The sequence below is a fragment of the Coffea eugenioides genome, chromosome 1, assembly GCF_003713205.1.
Source record: "Coffea eugenioides isolate CCC68of chromosome 1, Ceug_1.0, whole genome shotgun sequence".
NCBI classification, from domain to species: domain Eukaryota; kingdom Viridiplantae; phylum Streptophyta; class Magnoliopsida; order Gentianales; family Rubiaceae; genus Coffea; species Coffea eugenioides.
Window position 1 is genome coordinate 49,275,306 of NC_040035.1, and position 23,846 is coordinate 49,299,151.

At 35.3% G+C, this 23,846-nt stretch overlaps 3 protein-coding genes and 1 long non-coding RNA gene across 4 annotated transcripts; 2 read left to right on the plus strand and 2 right to left on the minus strand.

Annotated features, from left to right (window-relative positions):
* The first annotated feature begins 8,339 nt into the window (after nt 1-8,339).
* LOC113775773 (pentatricopeptide repeat-containing protein At3g25210, mitochondrial) lies at nt 8,340-10,337 on the plus strand. The gene has a single exon (XM_027320786.1). It carries the CDS (start codon nt 8,445-8,447, stop codon nt 9,597-9,599), a length of 1,155 nt encoding a protein of 384 aa, XP_027176587.1. The 5' UTR covers nt 8,340-8,444; the 3' UTR covers nt 9,600-10,337.
* A 400-nt stretch (nt 10,338-10,737) lies between these two features.
* On the minus strand, nt 10,738-14,045 carry LOC113774138 (receptor-like kinase TMK4). The gene is made up of 2 exons (XM_027318709.1): nt 11,819-14,045; nt 10,738-11,317 (listed from the first exon to the last, which is right to left on the minus strand). Exons 1-2 carry the CDS (start codon nt 14,043-14,045, stop codon nt 10,812-10,814), a joined length of 2,733 nt encoding a protein of 910 aa, XP_027174510.1. The 3' UTR covers nt 10,738-10,811.
* Nucleotides 14,046-15,801: 1,756 nt separating this feature from the next.
* LOC113751669 lies at nt 15,802-18,067 on the minus strand. Its single transcript, XR_003464848.1, has 3 exons — nt 17,866-18,067; nt 17,701-17,785; nt 15,802-16,190 (listed from the first exon to the last, which is right to left on the minus strand). It is a non-coding gene; the product is annotated as an uncharacterized LOC113751669 (long non-coding RNA).
* Nucleotides 18,068-19,731: 1,664 nt separating this feature from the next.
* On the plus strand, nt 19,732-23,162 carry LOC113761944 (peptidyl-prolyl cis-trans isomerase FKBP15-1-like). The gene is made up of 6 exons (XM_027305145.1): nt 19,732-19,862; nt 20,034-20,083; nt 20,546-20,608; nt 21,326-21,416; nt 22,229-22,333; nt 22,753-23,162. Exons 1-6 carry the CDS (start codon nt 19,808-19,810, stop codon nt 22,839-22,841), a joined length of 453 nt encoding a protein of 150 aa, XP_027160946.1. The 5' UTR covers nt 19,732-19,807; the 3' UTR covers nt 22,842-23,162.
* Nucleotides 23,163-23,846: the final 684 nt, after the last annotated feature.

The window sequence follows — 23,846 nt, forward strand, 5'->3', positions numbered from 1 at the left end:
AATATTTATATACATTAATATTATACATAATATATTATAATATACATAATATAATATACATAATATGTAATATTGTATACATAAAGGTGTAAATATTTATACATAATATATTATGTACATTATATTATAATATATACATTATTAATGTATAATATTATTATGTACATTATTGTGTATAATAATGTCTAATAATGTTAGATATAATATATAATATACATAATATGTAATAATGTAATAATGTATATTATGTATAATATATTATATTATATATATACAATATTATGTATATTATACAAATTGAAAATTATATATTATATATTTATATATTATATATTATATGAATATTTATATAATGAAATATACAATAAATATTACAAATTGAAATATTATATAAACAACATATTTATAATATTAAAATATTTATAATTAATATTAATGTATATTATATATTAAATATTTATATATTTATTTTTACATATTATAAATATTTTATTTTACTTAAAAAATATTTTTACATATTTATAATATATTTAAATGAATATTATATATTATATATTATATAAATTATATATAATATATATTTTACATTTATATAAATGTACAATTATACATAATGTATATTAATGTATATTTATAATATACATTTATATTATGTATTATACATAATATAATACATTTATAATAATATACATAATATTAATTTTACATTTATACATAATATTAATACATTTGTACATTTATATTAATTATATTAATACATTTATACATAATATTAATATATATTAATAAAATTATAATTTATACATTTATATAATATTCATTTGTAATTTATACATTTATAATAATATACACTTTTACATTTATAAATATATTTATAATATGTATTATATGTAATATAATACATTTATATATTTTTATATAAATACATAAATATATTTATTTATAAATGTATATTTATATATAAAAATATATAATTTATAATTTATAATTTATAATTTATACATTTATGTAATATTAATTTATATTTATAAATTTACAATAATATACACTTATAAATTTATAAATATATTTATATTATGTATTATATATAATATAATAAATTTATAATATATTTTTATATTTTTATATAAATATATTTATTTATAAATATTTATTAATGTATTATAAATCCATAAATGTATATTTATATAAAAATATAAAATTTATAATTTATAATTTATAATTTATACATTTATATAATATTCATTTATAATTTATACATTTATAATAATATACACTTATACATTTATAAATATATATATGTTATGTATTATATATAATATAATACATTTATATATTTTTTAGCGAATATATAAATATGTTTATTTATAAATATTTATAAATTTATTATAAATGCATAAATGTATGTAAAAATAAAATTATAAAAATACCCAAAAATATGTTTTAAAAATACCTCTAAAAATAATCCAAAAAACATCTACAGTAAAAGTTTTTCATATAGTTTTTGAAAAACAACCTGAAAAACAACTAATCCAAACGGACTTGTATTTCAAAAACGAAATGCTACAGTGCTGTTTTTGAAAATCAATCCAAAAAACAGCTAATCCAAACGGAGCCTCAATTATTGCAGGGGTCATTTTACTTCGCAATTTGTCGACCCTTAGCAGAAGTACATTTTTGTTTTTTTAGTACATTAAATCAGCTGGTATACGCTTTTGAATCTGGATTAGGCAATAGACTTCGAACTTATTAACCCACCTATTGATTAGGAGAGAGCAACGCTAAGGTCCATTTTTCTAATCGGCTCCGTTTGATCTAGGGCTGCAAACGAATCGAGCTGCTCGCGAGCGGCTCGAGTCGAGCTCGAGTCGAGCTCGTTATTAATCGAGCTCGAGTCGAGCTCGAGCTCGAGTTCAGAATATTAAGCTCGTTAGCTCGCGAGCCGGCTCGCGAGCTTGGGTATATATATATATTTTTTTTATTTTTATTTTTATTTAATAATAAAATTACGTATATTATATATATATTTTTTTATTTTTTATTTTTATAGTAAAATTACGTATATATCCTTAATATTTTATTATTTATTAAGAAAAAAATATTATTTTATTTATTTTTTAAAAAATAAAATAATTATTTTTTATTTTTTTTTGAGCTCGAGCTCGGCTCGACTTGATTCGAGTCGAGCTCGAGCTCGAAATTTGCCGGCTCGTCGAGTTCGAGCTTGGTAAAATTTAGTTGAGGCTCGGCTCGATTAGCTCAAAGCTCGACTCGGCTCGGCTCGTTTGCAGCCCTAGTTTGATCAAAGTCTCATACTGAGTTTGTTTGGACAATAATTTATTTGGATGATTTATTTGATCTAGTTACTGTAGCACTTTTTATGATATGATGTATGTGAGATAAAAAGGTAATTAGGAATTATGTGTATGATACAAGCAAAACAAAATCTGAAATTTTTATTCCAAATTCTTGTTGTCCAAACAAACTCACTGTATATTACCCTAAGAGTATGAGGAACTCCTCCTCATAGTAGTAATTGGAGTAATACAATAAATTTTTTTAAAAGTCTCATACTGTCTATTACTATATTACTATAATTGCTGTCGATGGATTATTAAAAAGAAAAAAAAAGATGATTAAAAGAAAAAGACTCAGTATTGTTCTTTATCCAGGCTAAGGTTGCTCAAAAACAGAAATTGTTACCTTGTAGTTGGAACCTTGAAGGAGTGTGTACTTTAGTCGGTGACGTGATCAACTTGCATTTTCAATGTGCATTATTATCTGTTTGACCGTGTTAATTACGCTTTCATTCTGAACCACGTCAGTAAGTACGTACATAATTAATGATGAGTGATCACACAGGGTGGATAAATTATAAGGCGGGTGAAATACAGAAAACCATGATTGTGTTTGGATTGCATTTTCCATGGAAAAATTACTGTAGCGATTTGATGTATGTGAGGAAAAAAGGTAATAAAGAAATGTGATCACGGAAAATCGCAATCCAAACAAGGCCATTTGAGATTTGACTATTTGATACGCAACTTCCTCGTTATTTAAAAACATTCACACTACCCTTGTACTTTGGACTAGAATAAAATTTGACCGGTAACCTGTATGTTACCTGCAAGTGATGCATTATTATTTTTTAAATTTTTTTATTTTATTATCATTTTTTCTTTCAATTTTGGTGCTTTTGACTTAACTATCATAGGTATTTTTACAAATTTGAGAAATTAGTGATGCACTTTTAAAATTTTCTAAAAGTTGTTCATACCCTCTTATTGTTTTGCTCTGTCGTCTCTCTCTACTGACGCTAGTCACCACCACCGCCCGCGGCTTTGTCTCCAAAGATTCTTCCAAAAACAATGGCCCCAAAATCCAAATTCACCCAAATGTTCGAGAAAAAATTTCATGAATTTCATAAGATTCCATCACAAAATTCTTGAAAAATTAGACAAATCAGATGAGTGAAAATGGCATCCCTTTTCGTTTTTCGTTTTCCGTCCTATAATCCGGTAACTGCCGGATGATTCACAAGAAAGGCGGCAGGAATCACACCTAGCTAACTAGCTTTGAAAGCCATTAAAAGAAATCAAATTCGAGGTAATTATCAGAATTTTGCTAAAAGGGCATAGCTCCAGGAGCAGGCTTTCCACCAGTTGACGCTGTTGAGACCGGAATCTTCTCAAGCTCGAATGGCCTTGGGATCTCTGGAGGGCTTGCACAACAATCAGAGCCCAATTTACACCTTCAAAGAAGGGATGCTGCTTTAATTTCGGTTGCCCCACGTTTGTATGCCAACCTATATTGTGGCTCTTTTACTAGCAACCCTCTTACAAGATCTCTAGCCAAAAAACTGACAACAGGAGGCTCTGAAAATCGAAGGGGCTGCCCGGTAACATTGAATAAGGTCGCTTGATTCCCAGTTCTGGTGGAGGGGATGGTGGTGTGAAGTGGTGGAGGAGGAAGGGGAGCAGGAGAGAGGAGGAAAAAGAAAGAAAAGATGAAAATGAAAAAAAAATAAAGAATAAAAAAAATGAGCTGATGCCAAGACCCCCTTGCTTCGATATTGTGCGTTGTGGAGAATGTGAAATGGAGGAAGAAGGAGAGGAAGAATAGAAAAGAAAAGGAAAAAAGAGGAACGGAAAGGAAAATAAAATAAAAAAGAAAAAAATTAATAATAGACAGGCTACCAGTTTACAGCAGGTCAAAAAACGTAATTCTATTAGGGTAAAATACAAAAAACCTCCTTGTGGTTTGACTAATTGACACGCTACCTCCTCATTATTTAAAAACACCCACACTACCCCCTCGAGCTTTGGACTAAAGTGAAATTTAACCGGTAACCTGTATATTACCTGCAAGTGATGTATTATTATTTTTTTAATATTTTTTATTTTATTGTCATTTGTTCTTTCAATTTTGGTGCTTTGACTTAACTATCATAGGTATCTTTACAATTTTTATAGGAGAAATCTTGCTCCTTCCTTTTTTTTCCTTCAGTTTTCATTTTTTTCTATTTTGCTTTTCCCTTCCATTTTCCTTTCCCTTTCTTCCTTTACTCGATCCAAAATCTTCATTGCCAGAATCTACCATAGCACCTCACAAAATCTAGGTGGACCTTGCTGCCCAAAGAATCCCAAAAATCTGGGCACTTCCACTGTCAATTCAGTCTGGCTTGAACCGATAAATCAATTCATCTTCATCCAATTTTATCAGGGGTTCGTAAACCTTGATCTCCATCATTCACGCAACTTTCTAGCATTGTTGAATTCAGAATTTCGTTGCAATGGCTAACAAAGTGGCAGCGACAATTTATGTCTCTTGGGTTGTCTATTTATGTCTCTTGGGTTGCTGAAAGTTTTGTGGTAGGTGATGGTGGCAGTAATGGCTAACAAAGTGGCAGCGGCAATGGCAGCAATAGCGGCAAAAGGAAAAAGAAGAAAAGAATTACGCAGCGCGGCAATAGTAGTGCCCTATTACCCGAATTACGCAGATTAAGGTCATAGGACATACTCTCAAAAGTTGGGTCAGACGGGCCAGATTTAACAACTTCAAATTGGAGCATCGGTTGCTCTTGAGCATCAGATTGGAGTGGGAGCTTGAGGTTCTTCATCTTCTTAGTCGGCCTCCATTTGTTGGGTTTAGGAGGAATTACCCGATTATCCCTATTTTTTGCGGTTGGGGCCTTGGAGGAGTCGAATTCGGTAACGAATTCTTTTGACTCTTCGGCGTCGGTGGCGATGGTAGAGGGATTCTCGAGGGTCAAATTTTGGGGCTTTGAGGAGAGGGAGAAAGAGAGCTTCATCTTAGCAAAGAATTGAAAGAAGATTCTAAACTAAAATCTCCGATCCCCCAAAAACCTGCAAATAAAAGCGATTTTGCCTGTAGTTATATAGGGCTACCAAGAACCCAACCCCAAGGCTAGCAAGAAGCCAAAGAAGAGGTCGCTGCCTCCCGGGTGTCACCAAGAACCGTTGTTGGATCGATTGAGAGGAGCCGATCCAATGGCGGCGGACCCCGTTATCGCACTGGTAGGGTGTCTCCGGCGATAGAGCCGCCGTCTCCGAAGGTTTCGGCATGTGGGTTTTGCACTTGCAGTGCTTTTGGGAAACCACCACCTGAAAAGACTCGTCGGAGACCTCCCAAGCATGCTTTGACATTGTGAGTTGTGGAGAATGTGAAATGGAGGAAGATGGAGAGGAAGAATAGAAAAGAAAAGACAAAAAAGAAAAGAAAAGGAAAGGAAAGGAAAATAAAAGAAAAAGAAAAAGATTAGTAATAGACAGACTACCGGTTCACATCAGGTCAAAAAGCGTAATTCCACTCTAGTCCAAAGCACGAGGGAGTAGTGTGAGTGTTTTTAAATAATGAGGAGGTAGCGTGTCAATTAGTCAAACCACAAGGAGGTTTTCTGTATTTTACCCATTCTATTATAATCCAAAGCATGAGCGGTAGTGTGGGTGTTTTTAAATAATGAGGGGGTAGCGTGTCAAATAATCAAATCACAAGGAGATTTTCTGTATTTTACCCTTATAAGGTTGATAATTAGATTTATTGAATATTATAAATAAATATTTAAAATTAATGATAGGTGTAAAGGATAATATAAATTGATAACTTAGTTTATAAAAAATTAAAATAAATGAGATATAAATGAATAATTGAATTATTCAATTTATATTTTAACTTATTAAATAAATATAATTGAGTTGATTCATTTATACTCATTACTCATTTTAATCAATCTAAACCCGCACAAAACACTCATTTCGACGCCTCTGCTTGTGAGATAACTGACAGAAACTTTTACTAATAATTGGACTGCAACGCAAGGGGACATTGAGTGGGTCAGCAGGGCATCTCATTTTGCAATCTTCTCAGCATTGAAAATCACAGTGGTAAGTACTCCACCGCCTATCAGCGAGGTGGATTTCTTCTCATGTCATTCTTGCATTTTATTGATTTAGCAAATTAGTAATTATGCTGAATGCTTCACAGTCAAAATTGGTGGGAGCAGCAGCCCAAAGTGGCCAGCGTATTAAGGACCCTACTCTCACTCACTGATAACAACACAAAATTAAACACATCCGGGCGATTGCGAGACAATTCTTATTTTATCTGTGATTTTTAATTAAAGCTAGCTACTCCTAAGAAAACACCACCATAAATAACAGGTACATTTTTTTCCCTGCGTGCAACAAAAATCATAAATCCATCCAAAAGCGCTTGTAGAATTACGATCGCAAGAAACAACCGGAACTGAGTTATGAAACAATTAGTAGTAACTCTTCAGTTAGTTTTGTGGGCGTTGAAGCCTAATGGTGTAAGAATGTATGCACATTATATTTGTGAGAGAGGACGCTTAAAATCTTTATAAACATTGGCAGAACCAGAGTTTGGGGTTTGGGGGACAAGATTTATGAAGATGTATATTTAATACCCATTCTCATATTTTTGTAAAATATATATATATATATATATATATATGTTGGGGGATGAAGCACAACACTCATAATGATATAAATGAAAAATTCTCTAGAGTTTTGAAGGGATATAAAAAGATATTTAAAAAATCTTTAGTGGGGACAAACTCAATTTCTACCAAAAAAAAAAAAAAGGGTGAAACATTTACAATTACTTAGGAGACACAGTAAAAGAATTTCTAAGATCTTAAAGAGGGGCTAGCGCCGGTGTTCACAAACATCGCGAGACACCGACGCTGCTGTTTCAGCAAAGAAAATAAGAACGGGCCTTGGGATGGTTGCAAGGACCTCGAAAGGGGAACTAGTGGAGGTCTGGGCACTGCAGGAGATAAAGAAAGGCAAGGCCATAACCATGGCAATCGAACAGGCTTTGTTAATGGCCGAGGAAGCTGGATGGATGAAAGACAATTGAGGTGGTTGACATGCTCAAGAAAATGGAGGACTGAGGACCGCACAATTGACACCATACGGGAAGATATCCTGCAGCGGGCTGAATGGTTCTCGCTCTCGCTCTGCTCGTTTACTTTCATCAGTAGGCTATAAGAATGGAATTAGTCATTATGTAGCAAAATTTGCTTCTGACCTCTAGCCTGGTAAAGAATGAAAGCTCAAACAGACGGCACAGGATGATTTAGAGGGGCAGTCGCCCAGGTTCTCGATACTAATATGTTGTTACGCACACGAGTTTGTCCACTATTTTTATGATTATGCAAACGAACCACTTGCACACAAATTTGACTCCTTATTTAAGTAGGTGCATAAAACTTTTTAAGGATAATCAATATGAACTTCTAACAACGTCGCCTTTAATTGCAACGCACAGTCAGATGCACGACTCTTTTCAAGCCCAAAATCTAGGGTGCAAACAAGTCGAGTTTAATCGAATTGTTTGCAAGTTTATTCGATCAAAGTTTGAAGTCAAATTCGTATTAATCGAGTTCGAACTATTTGATGTGTCGAACTCAAGTTTAATATGCGAAATTCGAAAGTTCGCCGAGTATTTGATAAGTTGAACTCAAGCTTAATATGTGAAGTTTGCAAGCTCGTCAAGTTTAATTAGATCAATCAAACTTTACATATATATATATATATATATATATATATGTATATATAATTTTTTAAATTTATTAATATGATATGTATATTTTATCTCTTGTTTAAAATTATATAACATATAAATTTATATTTGTTAAATTTAAGTAAACTTGATTGAACTCGAAATAAGTTTAAGTGGACTCAATGAGCACTGAGTTCGAGTAATACAAAATAAAATTGAGCTTAAATTCGAATTCAACTTTCCACAGGTGAGCCCCTACCCAAATCCCAACTGAATCAGTGTAGAAAAAAAAAAAGACTGAACACTTCACCTTTCCAGTCGAGATTCCCAGCTGTAGCCTCCCAAGCGAATGATATTGATACCGACTGCTGAGCTCGCTCGAAACTCACCCAATCGCCATGAAACTCATCCCACGCAATTCACTTATTTCGATTCTGAGAACATCTCTTTCCTCCTTGTCTCTCCGCCCCATCTCCAACACCGCCTCAGATTACCCCTCCGAAACCCTAACCCCATCGCCACCAATTTCCCAAAACCCATATGCAAAACCCAACCCCCACCCCAGGACCCGGACCCCATCCGAGAAACAATTCGAGAAATGGATCCAAAATCTCAAACCCGGGTTTACTCCCTCCGACGTGGACGAAGCCCTCAATGCCCAAACCGACCCTGACCTCGCCCTCGACATTTTCCGGTGGACCGCCCAACAGCGAGGCTATAAGCACGACCAGGTCACCTATCTCACCATGATTGAAATCGCCGCCACCGGAAAACGGTACCGCGTTGCCGAGACCCTCATCGAGGAAGTCGTTGCCGGAGCCTGCCCGCCAAGCCTCCCTCTTTACAACTCCATGATCAAATTCTGCTGTGGCCGTAAGTTTTTATTCAACCGAGCGTTTGATATTTATAAGAAAATGCTGAAGTGCGATGGTCCGACGGTCAAACCCTCTTTGGAAACTTATAAATTGTTATTGAATTCGCTGCTTCGGAAGTTTAATAGGTTGAATGTGTGTTATGTTTATCTACACGCTGTTAGATCGTTGACGAAGCAAATGAAGGCATCTGGGGTGATACCGGATACTTTTGCGTTGAATATGATTATAAAAGCTTATTCCAAGTGTCTTGAAGTGGATGAGGCCATTCGGATTTTTCGGGAGATGGGGTTGTATGGTTGCGAGCCGAATGCTTATACTTACAGTTATATCGCAAAGGGGTTGTGTGAGAAGGGGAGGGTAGCTCAGGGGTTGAACTTCTTTAAGGAGATGAGGGAAAAAGGTTTTGTACCAAAAGGGAGTACATATGTGATATTGATTTGCAGTCTTGCTTTGGAACGGAGGTTTGAGGATGCCATTGAGATTGTGTTTGATATGTTGGATAATTCTATGTCACCTGATTTTCTTACTTACAAGACTCTTCTGGAGGAGTTGTGCAGGGACGGAAGGGGAAACGATGCTTTTGACCTTCTCCAAGAGATGAGGAAGAAGGATACTTCTATGAACGAGAAAACTTACAGTGCTCTGACGAATGTATTGCATTTTCTGAACCGGGAGTAGGCCATTGTTTCCCTTTTTGGTGCATTGGAGGGCTCAAAGCCCATTAGATATGTAAAGAGCCTTGGGGTTGCGACCCCAGTTACATCTGCATATAACCATTCTCTAATCTGCACTGGGGGCTGTTATTGCACTGATCTTCAATCATGATATACTTGTTAGTGAATCCGTCTCCAGTACCACTTTCCTGTGGCCTTTCTTCCATGCTAGCTTCAGGCCATGAATTATACCCCACAATTCCGCCACAATGTTACTAGATCATTGTTTTCCATGAGAAAAATTAGAGAACCAAGTTCGTTCTTTGGCTCTGTTGAGTCTGAGAGGTTGTTTTGTTTGCTTAGGCCCCCATTTCTAATTACCGGAAATCATCCAATGGAAGTTAAAATGAATTGATATGCATGTGCATGCGGGATCATAATATCACTATATCAGACTAGTTCTTCGTTCAAGTCAGCAATTGTTGCGAGGAGAGTGGGAAATGATGGCCCTGTTCCCAAATGAGGTTAGGGGTGCTATCTTTCTTGATTAGTTGGGTAATGCAATTTATTGAAACGCTATGCTTTAGGCAAATTGGTGGGTTTCTGTCATTTGAGTTCGTTCTTCTATCTTTTGAAGGAACAGGGGTGGGAAGACATTTGTTATCAATGTAGCCAGAGAGAGATAGATATGATTTTGCTGCTTCTCTGAAACTGCTTAGTCCAATTGTGATTGCTCGAATAAAGAAGCTAGTAAATTCATCAAAGAGTTGAGCACTTTCTAGAATTACTCCGCAAATAATATTGGTAAAATTGACTGCCATTGTGCATAAGCAGTAAAAAATTGGCAATCCCACGACTCTACCACTTGGAGCAGTGCCCGGGCACGACAGAATAATCAAAATGTTGCTGCTGTATTAACATCTAAGGATCGAAGTTAGCAAATAAATAATTTACCTCATCTAAAATTTTTAAGAACAAATTCTCAGGGTAATTAAAAAGGACTGCTTTAGAAAAAAAAAAGAAAAAGAAAAAGAGTAAAGGTAATCTATACTAGGTTAAATCAATGATAAATACGAGGATGAGTTGCTGACAAGAGGTCTGCACGGGTGGGTTAAACAAAACAAAATGATATGATGATTTGCTGGTTTCACGTCTTCGCAGGATGATGAGCCGGAGATTGAACTGCAGCTGCATGTACGTATCTATCTTATCATTGGTACGTATCTCCGGCCATCATTTAGCTAAACGAGCTTGTGTATCGTGAAGGCAGCTGAGGCGTGCTAGTAAACTCCGGGCTGGTATCTGTAAATAAGTCGCTGTTTGTGGACGTCTCTTCGTTAGCTTTCCACCTCTGCAAGGCTTGCGGCAGGCTCATATTGAGATCAATGCCAAAACTATCTTCTTCTTCATCATCGGAACCAGGCATCCACTGCTCTACAAGGGGAGACAAGACATTAACTGCATGCCCCATGATAGGTCTCTGATATGGGTCGCGAGCTGTGCAGTGGGCTGCTAATTCTGCCACTTTCCAAATGCTTTTGAAGGTTTCTTCATCTGGTCTTAAGGAAGGATCTAACGAGCTTCTGATCTCGTCCTTGTTAAAAGTCACCCTTCGGAACCAAGTGACCAAGTGAGCTTTCTCTTCTGGTTGTGCATCATCCAAGGCCTTCTGTCCGGTGATTAACTCCATCAAGATTACTCCAAATGCATAGACATCAACTTTCGTGGTCACTCTGCCAGTGGCTGTTAAAGAACAGAAAGTGCTCTTTTAGTAGCCGTAAGAAAGGGAGGAGACAGTATTTTAGTGCCTAACTCTCCATTGAAGCATTATACGTCCTTATGAAAATGGCTTTACCTAAGAAAATAACCGAAATATTTTGCTTCCACTATAATACGAAACAGCCAAATCATGGTTGTGAACTATTAATCTAATGAAAAACTCGGTAATTAAGCCTACATGCGCCAATTAACTTGTTAAACCTGTAAAATGCATTTATACAAACAATTGAGTTGACATAACTCATCTTTGGGGCCTCAACGTCTCTAATGTATGTTTGACTTGGTAATAAGACAGTAAGATCAAAGATGTTGTGTGATATGGGAGTTGACAAGATAAGGTACAAGACCCACAATTAGTCAATTAGTAGGACAAATAACTGACGCATCCAGAGAGGGATAATACGAATGCTGTGAACGAGATAAACTGAGATGACCTAACTTGTATATGAGCATGAATCCACTTACCAGCATATTCTGGTGCCAAATACCCAAAAGTTCCAGCTAGTCGCGTCTCAACTGAGTGCTTCCCATCAGGGGCAATCTTAACCAAACCAAAATCTGAAACCTTAGCCCTCATATCATCTCCGAGAAGGATGTTAGAGGGTTTGAGATCCCTGTGGATGAAACTCTGGTTTGCCAATCCATGCAGATATTCAACGCCTCTGGCAACGTCTAATGCTATGGAGAGTCTTTGTTTCCAAGTGAGTGGAAGGGTGCCCCTTTCTTGCCAACTAATTAAATGCTGCCCCAGTGTCCCTTGAGGCATATACTCGTAAACCAGAAGTCTCTCATTTCCGTTGACACAAAAACCATGAAGAGCAACCAAGTTCTTATGCCTAACCTTTGACAGGACCTCAATTTCAGCTCTAAACTCACCTAGACCCTTCTTGTTCATAAAAGAAGATTCCATCCTCTTCACGGCTATCTGTGTCCCATCATGAAGTTGTCCTTTATAAACAATGCCAAATCCACCTTCACCCAATATGTTTTCTTCACTGAAATGGTTTGTTGCTTCTCGGAGTACTTCTATTGGTATGGCGACACTGATACCATCACTAAAATGGAAATCATAGTTTTCAGTACCCATTTGGCTGGGTAAATCGCTTGATATTGCATCAGAATCACCCTCAAGCGAGGTTTTCCCATTTTTACTGCCCTTAGCTGACTTGTATTCACGACTTTGCTTCTTTACATAATAACGTCTATAAACTATGAAACCCAAAACAACAACCATGACAACAGCAACAACAATAATAACAACAATAATCCACGGTGAGACAGAAGCCTTCGCTTTGTCAATTGGACCAGATGATGCATTTCCTGGAGGGAAGCTAGGGGGCAACTCTATTCCAATAAAGGGATTACCAGAAGTTTTCACCGACACACCTGGGGCAAATTCTGGTATTTTTCCAGAGAGATTATTGTTGGAAACATCAAGAACCTTCAACTTTGTCAAACTGGTCAGGGTAGCTGGTATAGAACCAGTAAGTTTATTGGCATGCATGTCCAGGGTCCTTAATGAGGTAAGGTTTGCAATTGCAGGTGATATGAGGCCAGGAAAATTCTGGTTTCCAAAATTAATCACACTTACACTTCCTGAATCACAGACAATAAAGCGCCAATTCTGACAAGGATTATTCCCTTTCCAAGACTCGGCTAATGCTGATGGATAATTCAAGGCACCAGCAACCTGAAGCAATATTGTCACCTGCAGAGCACAAGGGCCTGGACTGGTATTGCAGAAACTATTTTTACCGTCACTAGATCCATCGGTGACCTGAACACCTGCAGGAAACTTGGGTACTGGACCCTGGAATAAATTATTCTCCAAAGTTACATTTTGCAGCTCAGGAAGCGATGACAGAGAAGGAGGAATCACACCGGTTAGCTGATTATCACGAAGCTGAAGGTCAAAAAGGGATTTGCATCCAGAAAGATCGGGAATTGGCCCTGAAAATTTATTAACATGTAGCCAAACCTGAGTTACTTGCGACATTGCTCCGAGAACGTCAATTCCGCCCGACAAACCGGCAATCTGATTGTTCAGCCACAAGTTCTGAATCCCTGACTCAGCAAAAGAAGGTGGCAGACCCCCTGTGATGTTGTTGTAAGAAAGCCGAAGACTTTGTAAACTTGGGAACGACCCAAAAATGTCTGGGATTTCCCCAGCGATGTTAGCCTTGTTAGCAATGAAGCTTACGAGGGCGGTCGAATCGGCCAGGGTATTCGGGATTGTCCAGGGAGGGAGATTCAGGTTCTCGCCAATGCTGAATGTCTGCAAACTTGTCAGGCCCATGAGGAAATCAGGAGGAACAGAAGTAAAATTATTGCCGTCAAGGTAGACTTCTCTGAGGGACGTGAGGTTTGACAAGGAAGGTAGCGGCCCCCAAAGCTGGTTCCTTTGAAAATTGAGGGATTGTAGGCTGGAGAGTTTATTCAAACCTGATGGTAATTTGCCTGAGAGAGATTTGGAGATGAGAATAATGGAGATGACTCTGCCTGATGAGTCACACTGGACGCCTGTCCATTTACATGGGGTGTTGCCACTCCACCCCGGCGGGGCATTGGAGAAACCTTTGGCCAGTTCTGCCATGATGGCAGCATCATCAGCAAAAACATGGTAGATGAAGAGGGTGGTGATTAATTGTAAGCACCGGACCGTTTTAAGAAACTTTTGTTTCCCTTTTCGCATTCTGGTGGTTTTTGCTGTTTTTTATGATATTAGGGTGGAGGAAGGTGGATGAGGTGGTGGTTCTCATTCTCCGTTCTCTCTCATCGTGCATGAGAGAGATAGAGACTGGGGAAGCTGAGGGGCTACGGCGGTTGTTTGGGCCCGGGGGGGGGGGGAGATAGGGTGAGGGCTGTATCCTATTCCTACCCCATTTAGTTGCTTGGTTTGAGGGTGCGACAGAGCGGAAGAGGAGATACAATTGTTTAGGCCTTAGGGAAAGTTTATAACTGCCATTGCCAATTAAGAAAAAAAAGGGTAGATTGGTGCTGGTCTAATTTAAGTTACCATAATTGTCGAATCTTTTTTTTTTAAACAAAATTAGACGAAAAGGTTCAGTTCCTCGATTTTTTAAAAAGTTCCATTTAGTCTGCGAACGTTTAGACTTGTTGATATGGTTTCAGGAGATTTTCATGTGTTAAATTTTTTTAAAAAAAACTCATGATTTAATCAGAAAATTATGCAGAGGGACATTAGATAAATAAATATCATTGTAAACAATAAATTAGGTAACTAACTTAATTTAAGAATCTTAAGATTTAATGGCGACTTCTTGTAATGTATCGCCCACGAGATTTCTTTCCCAAATTGAACAATCCTTCCACCACGGGCATAGGTTAATTAAAGTTTGCCTCCTGAACTTTTGAAGCAATCACACTTCACCCCTTGAATGGTAGAGATATAAATTTTACCCCTAACGAAAAGATGCAAATATTATATCTCGTTTGCCACCAAATTACCCTAGGAAGAGTGTATATTCTCCATTTTTAGGGTGTTTAAAACGTTATTACTATCCAGAAGAAAAAAAGGCATTATGTAACTAACTACATAAACCCGTTATAAAGTTAGAACATAATTTTCATAATATTCTAAAAGAAAAAATAATTTATTCTGAAACATTATTGACAAAAAATCTTATATGTTTATTTAAAAAAAGATTTTTTATTAAGATTTTTCTATCGTTGAGGCTAAGAGTTTAATCAAAAAATTCCTCAGAAATATGTAGGTTTTTGATGTATGATTTTGTAATATATATATATATATATATATATATATGCGCTAGAAGTGGCAAAATGGGTGATTTATGCGGGTTTTGATTGGGTAAAATGGGTAATGGGTATAAGTGAGTCAACCCATTTATATCAATTTAATTAGATGAGTATAAATGGGTAAGTCAAAAAATGAGTTGGGTAATTCAATTATCCATTTATAACCCATTTATTCTAATTTTTTACAAACTCATATAAATTCATTTTGTAAACTAAATTATCAATTTATACCATTTTACACCCATCATTAATTTTAAATATTTACTTATTATGCCAAATAAGTCTAATTATCAATTTTTTTCCATCCGCATGCTATGTCGCAAAATTACATATTATTTAATAATTGAACAATGAGAATCTAAATATTTGGACTAAATAATATGAAAGTTAACATAAAAATTTAATTCAAAACTTTGAACCCCTAGTATTTTTTCGTGTATAAATTTAAAATTTCATGTTGAAAATGTAAGAAATGAGGCTAAAATTTGTCATAAATTAGTGATGCTAAAAAATGATCAAATTAATAAATTACGAGGAAATAAAGCGATAAGACAAAACCAACAAATAAATATAATAAATAAAACAAAAATAGTTAAAAATCCTGATGAGGATTAGCAATCACTTCATTTAGCATACAAACAAAGATAAATATTCAACAAATAGGAATAACTGATAAAACAGTGAAAGGTTACATGGCCAAAACTTGCCAACCTTCAGTACCAGAATAAATAGCTACTTGAATTCCCACAAATTGGTAGACGAAATAAATACACTTACAATCCATGAAACTTTTACAAATTAATACTCCTACCAAGGATTGTAACAAAAAGACTGGCAGCAGAAGCAGAATAAGTAAATGGAAATGATAGTACTTCAAATTTGCAACAAAAAATCCTCTTCTCAGTTTTCAAAATCCAGGTGGAGCCAACTTTATCAAAATACTTAACAAGCACTCAGCTTCTCAAGCTTCGTACAACTGCATAGCATAAAACTCCTCTAGCTCACCGTTGGAATCCGCCAACAAGTTTGCTGATGGCTCAACACAAAACAGAGAAGATTCCTGGCAATCAAAACCAAATTCAAAGTTCTGTTTTTTGCTACTTAAATTTCATCTAGACAGAAAGATAAAATTCTTTTCACCACATTTCTAACAATCTCCATATATCAAGACAATCAACAAAACAAAAATTTGCAGTCAAGCTCAGAATTGTGAAGTGTGAACGGACAGGGAAGGGTTGATACTGCAAAAGTCAACTCTAATCTACTAGTATATTTCCTTGTGAAGCTAAACAGAACTTACAAACAAACATCAGAAAATCATTTTCATTATAAATCATCAATTTCAACGCAATAATTAAAAGCTTAAACAAAAGATAAATGCTCCTAGCCTTCCTGCCTAACTTACTACCAGATGATACAATACAAGCATGAAATGATACCCTAAGCTCACACAGATTGTTCTTTCACTCACATCCCGCCCAAAAAAAAAAACTACCTGCAAATCTACAAATTAAATGAAGAGCCGCCCCCCTATGCGGTACAAAATATTCAAGACTCTTTCCTAGCTTTTTGACTCTTTCTAATGGGAGGACCTTACAACAGTGATGCTGCTGCATTCAGTGCATCAATATCAGCATCCTGCCAAGGTTGCTAGAACCAATTTAAGCCTGATCATGCAAACAATTTGATGGAACCAAGACATGGAAAAAAGGATGAGGTTAGCTCTGAAAAAGTTATAAAAGTTAAGGCCACAGAACTGGTGATGACTGATAAATTATGTATTCTTTAGCTAGTTTGGGAGATGAGATTTGAACAGAAAAGAAAGGAATAGAAGAGAAAGACTGCATCTCCCACATTTGAGAGTTTTAAGTGAAAGGAAAGGAAAAGAAACCGACGGAATTGGAAGGAGGAAAAAGTAGCTACAGTTTAAAAAAAATTTCCGGCCCAAATCGGGCAGAAAGCAAAGGAAAGCACGGAAAGGCAGCAAAAAGTTTTTTAAATTGCCCATTCTACCCCTAAAAAGCTGTTGAATGAAATATTTATTTACTTATGTGTCCAAAATCACTTCTTTTCTTTCATAAACTCCCAAACAACATTAAAACCTCTTCCCTTCTTTTCTTATCTTTTCTTTTCTCTCATAACTTAACCTTTATCTTCCTTTCTTTTCTATCCTCAACTCACAAACTAGCTATCAGATATCAAGGTTAACGCAGTGTATATTTATAACCTCGATTGAATGCAAAAGTATTCAAGTTAAATAAACAATTGCTTGCCTCTTAATAAGCTAACTGACGACAGAATCTCAAGTTTTAGAGTCAAGTAGGTGAGCTGAAGAGGATACGACTAGTAATTAAATCAATCGACTCCAACTTCATCTAGCAAATAAGAAACTAACCTTGACTAAGTTTTTACAGGTTTTGGCAGTCTTGAAGTTCAATACATAGAAATAAATCAGTTAACCTTGGCTAACTTTTGATTTCCTTATATCAAGAGCAAAAACTTCAAGAATGCTTCATTACGAAGGCGCAGGAAAATTTTAAAGGAGTGGAGAAATTGAAGAATAATCTCACCTCGAATGCCAACATCATCTGGAGCAAGAGTTCTATTTTTGGGCCTAAATTCGTAGCCACCTTCAAGAACCGTCACATCCAACGCCTGAAATCGAATCATGAAGCATCATGAACTTGAAACATAGATGGTTAGTTTGGCAGTAGTCGTGGTTGTGCTGTGGGTACCTGTTTGCAGAGGTGGTGAGCAGCGGCCAGACTCTTAACATTCTTCGGGAAAATCTTCAAGACACCGCCGGTTTATTCATAGATTAGCTCAGGAATCGGACATGGAAGGGGCAAAAACCTTCTATTATGCAGAGACGGGGAGAAGGGAGAGGGGAATCAAACACTGGAGGAAGAAGGGGGGAGCAGTGGGCTTGGTGGTGGGGAGGAGAAGAAGATTGACGGTGAAAACTGAAAATACAAAGAAATTTGGGAATGTAAGTTAAATGGGTTAATTGGGTTTGATGAGTTACCCAATTATATCCAATAAATGGGTATAATTGGGTAATCCATTTATACTCATATATAAAAATTTAATATATCCATATCCAATTATTAATGGACGGGTATGGGTAAAATTAATTAAATGAATTTATTTGACACCTCTAATATGCGCCAAAGAATTATATGTTCCTTTTCTTGTAGTGATTTATTTCTAGTTATTAGTTGCAAAAAATATGATTTGTAAAAATTCCAATTCCTGTATCTATGTTACATTGTCACTTTTTTTTTGACAAATTAGTGACAAAATAAGTAACAATAAAAAAGCAAGACAAATCAGTGGCTTCTAATCTCTTTTAACCCCAAGATTTTTTTTGTAAATAAATTAATTATTTTGTACAAAAAATTTCAATAAGTACCACTAAAAAAATGTACCAAAATTTGGAATATTTTTTGCTAGTATTTAGCCGCTGATTTGTCAACGAAAAGGAAGAAAAATGACACCGCAACCCACATATGGGAGTTGGGTATTTTCTTTGAAGAAGACAAAATGGGGTGTTTATTTATAAGAAGAAAGGAGTTTGTCAGGATAAGGATAATCTTGTCTAAAAGTTCCCATGGGTAAAAACAGACATGTTCAGAAGTTTAGTAATTTGTAATGGTTAAACAATTATTTTTACTGATAGAAACAGGCAAAGTGATTTTAGGACCAAACATTAAGGGATCACTGCTATTTACCCTTAAATTTTTTTAATATGTATTTGTCCCCTAAAAGTTTTTGAAATTTATACGTTGACTTTAAAGCTTATACGTTTGTGCATTTTACCTAGAGGTGTGAATCGGAATCAAAATTGATATTTAGAACTTTGAAATTTGAAATTTTCTAAATTTTTGTATCAGAATTTTCGATCGAATTTGATTTCAAATTCACCAACTCCAAATTCGAATTCATTCCGAATTCAATTTAGAATTCGGTAAATTCCGATTTCACCAAATTCAAAAAAATAATAATAATAATAATTATTATTATATAAATGTTATATTACATATATATAAATAATATATATACATATGAAAAATGAATTGAAATCGAAATAGGAATTCTGAATCACCAAATTCAGGAATATAAAAATTATTATTATAATATAAATGTTATATTACATATATATATATATATATGAAAAACAAATTTGAAATCAAAATCGAAATTCCGAGTTCAGATTGAATTCGAAATTGAAAATTTCAATTTGAAAAATTCCATTACGAATTCAAACTAAATTCGCATAATTCAAAATCGAAAAACTCAATTTCAATTTCAAATTTTGAATGACCAATTTTGAAAATTTCAAATTTAATTCGAATTCAGCAAGTGGATCGAAAATTTTCGATTTTACACACTTAATTTTGCCCCCTCAAGTCTCTTTTACGCTCCAACCTAAAAACGGCAGCGTATGAGAAAAATATTGCTTTTTGCGTTGCCTTAGCTGACGTGGAAAATTGTGACTGGACAATGGGCGTCCTTCTGACGTTGGAGCTCCATTCAACTACTATGGTCGCGAGTGCACGCGATGAAAGCTGTATCTTGTATACCACCGGCTGATATAGCTCACCCTGATGGAAAATTTCCGTTAAACATACCAAAAAAAATCCAGAGAATAAACAGGTAGATAAAAGTGATCCGAGAATGAAATTCCTCAACGCTGCTTCAATATTTGCCCTTCTAATTTTTGTTACATCAGGTAAATATTCAAAATGCCATACTTTTGTTATTGAGTTTTGTAAATTTGTTGTTAGATCCGGTCATATGTCACTCCGTTTTTAAGCTCATAGTAATTGAAGTTTTGTTGCTTATTTGTATTGATATTCATAATATCTTTACAATTTCTTCTTCTTTTTTATCCTTCTTTCAGCTTCGGCTAAAAAGTCGGGGGATGTTACAGAGTTACAAATTGGTGTGAAGGTAAATTAATTTTCTTCCTATAGGCTTTATGTATATAATTTTTTAATTAATTTAGCGCATTCGTTCAGCATTAGAGGTAAAATTATGTGCAATTGACCAAGTTAAAGATTGATTAAATTTCAGAAATTTTGTTTGGTTGCTATGTATTTGCTTTCGATAGATTCGGGGACTGTTCGATGTTGTTTGAGATAGTTTTGCATTCTCCCTTGCATTTTTTTTTTTGCTTAATCTCTTTACGCATTTGGTTTTTAGTCAGAGATAAGTGAAAAAATATTTGATTTTTAGTGAGAGGTAAGTGAAAAATCCTCTGTTTCTAAAAGTTTCAATGCTCAGTAGTGTTTAAATAATTTAAATGGTTAGTTTTTTTTTTTAATGTATACTTGTGGTATTTTTATTCAAGATTAGTTTCTGTTGCTTTCAACCATCCTGTATAACTTCTCGATCTTGCTATCCCTGCTGCAGTATAAGCCTGAATCCTGTGAAATTCAGGCTCACAAAGGTGACAAAGTCAGAGTACATTACCGGGTTAGTTGCATGTTCTTCATGCTTGTTCCTAACTTGCTTTCTTGATCTCTCTGTTCATGTTTTCTTTTTACTTTTCTGGAATAGGATGGGAATGCCTCCATTAGAGACCCAGTCACACTGATTATGTTAAAAAGATGAATATTAATGTATTTCTACTATGTCGTTGGAAACTGCTGTTAGGAATATGTGGTACTAGTGTCTGCACTGATTATATCCTTGTTTGCGTACTCATTTTGTATAACAGCCAGCTAGATTGTCAAATAATGTTCAACACTACCTGGTGATGGGGGGCTCGTTGTTACCTTAGATATCTTGGGAAGAAGGGTGAGGGTTTTGGGAGGAAAGGAAGGGAGAGATTGCTTTTGCTTGATTTGACCTATCTTGGGTTTTTGTTTCAGGTTTTTTGACCTAGCATTGGGGTGTTCATTTGATTTGGTTTACTCTGGGACGTGGTAGGACTAAGTAAAGAAATAAAGAATCCATGCTCTAACGTTTGGTGCTTTAGGGTCTCCCTGGATGGTTTTTGTGTGTGTGAAGGTTAATCTAATTTATGTCTGAATATATGTTAGTACTTTCAAATGTTGTTGAAGTTCATTTGTTGACTTCTCAAGTCGTATGAATTACACTTCATCTCTTGGGAAAAGAGAAGGCACCTTTCTTGGATTTGGCTACTTTATTTTTTTCTTGTCTGCGCTGACATTCTTTATTTCTTTGCAGGGAAAACTTACAGATGGCACTGTATTTGATTCTAGCTTTGAAAGGGGTGACCCAATTGAGTTTGAGCTTGGAAGTGGTCAAGTGATTAAAGGTACTACTTTACTCTCTATCTATCTCTTCATTTTTTAACGTTTATGCAATCACCAAACCACCAAAATGTAATTGCATGGAGCAACCAGGGTTGAGAAATGGATATTATCTGCCAAGAACCAAAGTAACTGCTGTGTATCATTCTTGCTTAATCGGAATTCAGGAATTTAAATACTATGATTATCTTTGCAGTCTATTGAGATTTTATAGCTCTTGTCCTTGCTTTATCAAAAGCTCTTCTTATTGGTTGGATAGAGATTTATGCATGTTGCCATCCATTTGGCGTACTTTATTTGAACTTGAATGAGAATACAGAATTGAGATAGCAAAGTAAACTAGTCCAGGTTTTTGATACTTATGCATACTTTGAAGGTTTTGGAAGGGATTGAAATCTCAAAACCATAAAAAAAATGTGTATATTTTGATCAGCCATCCTTGGAATATACTTTGGATTAACAAAATATAAAGACATTGACAAAATGGAGATTTGCCGGTGAGTGATGTTAAACTTCAAATAAATTTTATTTGTTCTTCAAAATTATGGTACTTTGTAAGCAATGAGGTGATCGGACCCATTCATTAAGCATCAAGTCCATATTTTTGCAACTAGTAGTTCCAGATGAAATCATATTCTTAATATCCTTTTGTTAATGACTTTCGTGTATTGTATCCATTATCTAGCATATTCATCGTCTTGTTGCTGATTCTGACTGCAATTTGTCATGCTTTTCTACAATAATTTCTGGTATATATCTATATGAGGTAAAGTACAGGGTTATAATGAAAGCATGCAAATTTTTTTTTTTTGAGCAGGATGGGATCAAGGACTCTTGGGAATGTGTGTAGGTGAGAAGAGAAAGTTGAAAATACCTGCTAAACTTGGATACGGAGATCAAGGGGCACCACCATCCATCCCAGGTAACACTTCATGATGTATCTTTTATTGGAAAAATCTTCTTGCTGGGTTCAATGCAATTCATTTTAACAGCAAAGCGTCAGAGACTTGACTTTTGTTGTTAGTTAGTACATATCTTTGCTCAATATAATGTTACTCCAGGACCTGAAATGTAGATTTAATTGTTCTTCCTTCATGCTCGAATATTGTTAATCTGTCTGATTTTTGTTGTATGTCACTTCCACTTTATGCCTATCGTTCTTTTGATAATCCTAGTTCAACGATTAGTAGTTAGAATTCAATGAGGAAATAAAATTTTGGTTTGAGGATCTGGCTTGTTGCTTATGGTCCTGTGCGATCTGATTTGTTATATGTCCTTTGGCTGAATTTTAAATATCATCTAGAACTAGTAGCGTAATTTCTGTCTCTCTGCAATTTGCAGGTGGAGCCACTTTGATCTTTGACACCGAGCTAGTTACAGTGAATGGAAAACCATCAACAGAAGAGCAACCAGATGATAGTGAACTATAGGTCCTGGGTAGCTTAATTTCTGGAGGTGGGTGCTACCCTGAATTAGCACTTTGTCATTAAAACAGTTGTTAGACTTCGATTTCTTGTTCCGTCTTTAATATTCAGGGAACCCAATTGATCTGCAGCTTCCTTGTAGATCCTCATTGCATGGACCTTGATTCGTTAGGTCCGAAATCCTAAGCCTGTAGCCATCTGTCGTTCTCTTCTAATTGTTAAGATAATTTGGGTGGCTTGATGTTTAGCGCTTCACTTGAAAATTTTGACACATTGAAGTTTAAGTTTAATTTTGGTGCGGGTGCTGTTTGTGCACGCTTTATACAATCCTTTATTTCGTGTCGGGCTCCACATGATTTGGATTATTAGTACAGGTCAGGTGTATGATGCAATTATTAACAGGGTAAATATTACGGCAATTGTCAACATCTGCATTTCCTCCTTTTTCACCCTTTAATTCCCAAAATACTCGGTATCACCTCACATATAACCTTACACTGTATGGCGTTAAGATCCATACATAGGTTTAATTGAATTTCCGTACCTGATTTTCAGTTAACGAAGATGGAGAGTGAAAAAGGATGGAGACAGCAGAAAAGGATGAATTTTTTTTTTTTTGGGTACGAAAACTCGTATAATTATATTTTAAGCAGGATTAGAGGATGCGCGACTCAGGGATTGAGGATTAACGTCAGGAAAGCCCATTGGATTCAAATTTTTGCTTAAAAGATCAAAAAACTGCAGTTTGAAGAATTACCGATCTTTTTTATGCCACCAGAAGAAATTTATAAAAGGACAAGTAAATGGATGATAATGAAGCTTATATTTGTCATAACTTCAAACGGTCTTGTTCTCATCCAGTAATTGAGACACGTTATTGGTCCAACAATTCCAAGAAACAAAAGAAAATAATATGTGTAGAAGGCCATTCATTTACTGGTAAAATGTCATTGTTCAAAAGATATTTCAAATCTTACAAGGAAAATAAGAAAAGGAAATAGTTGTCATTTT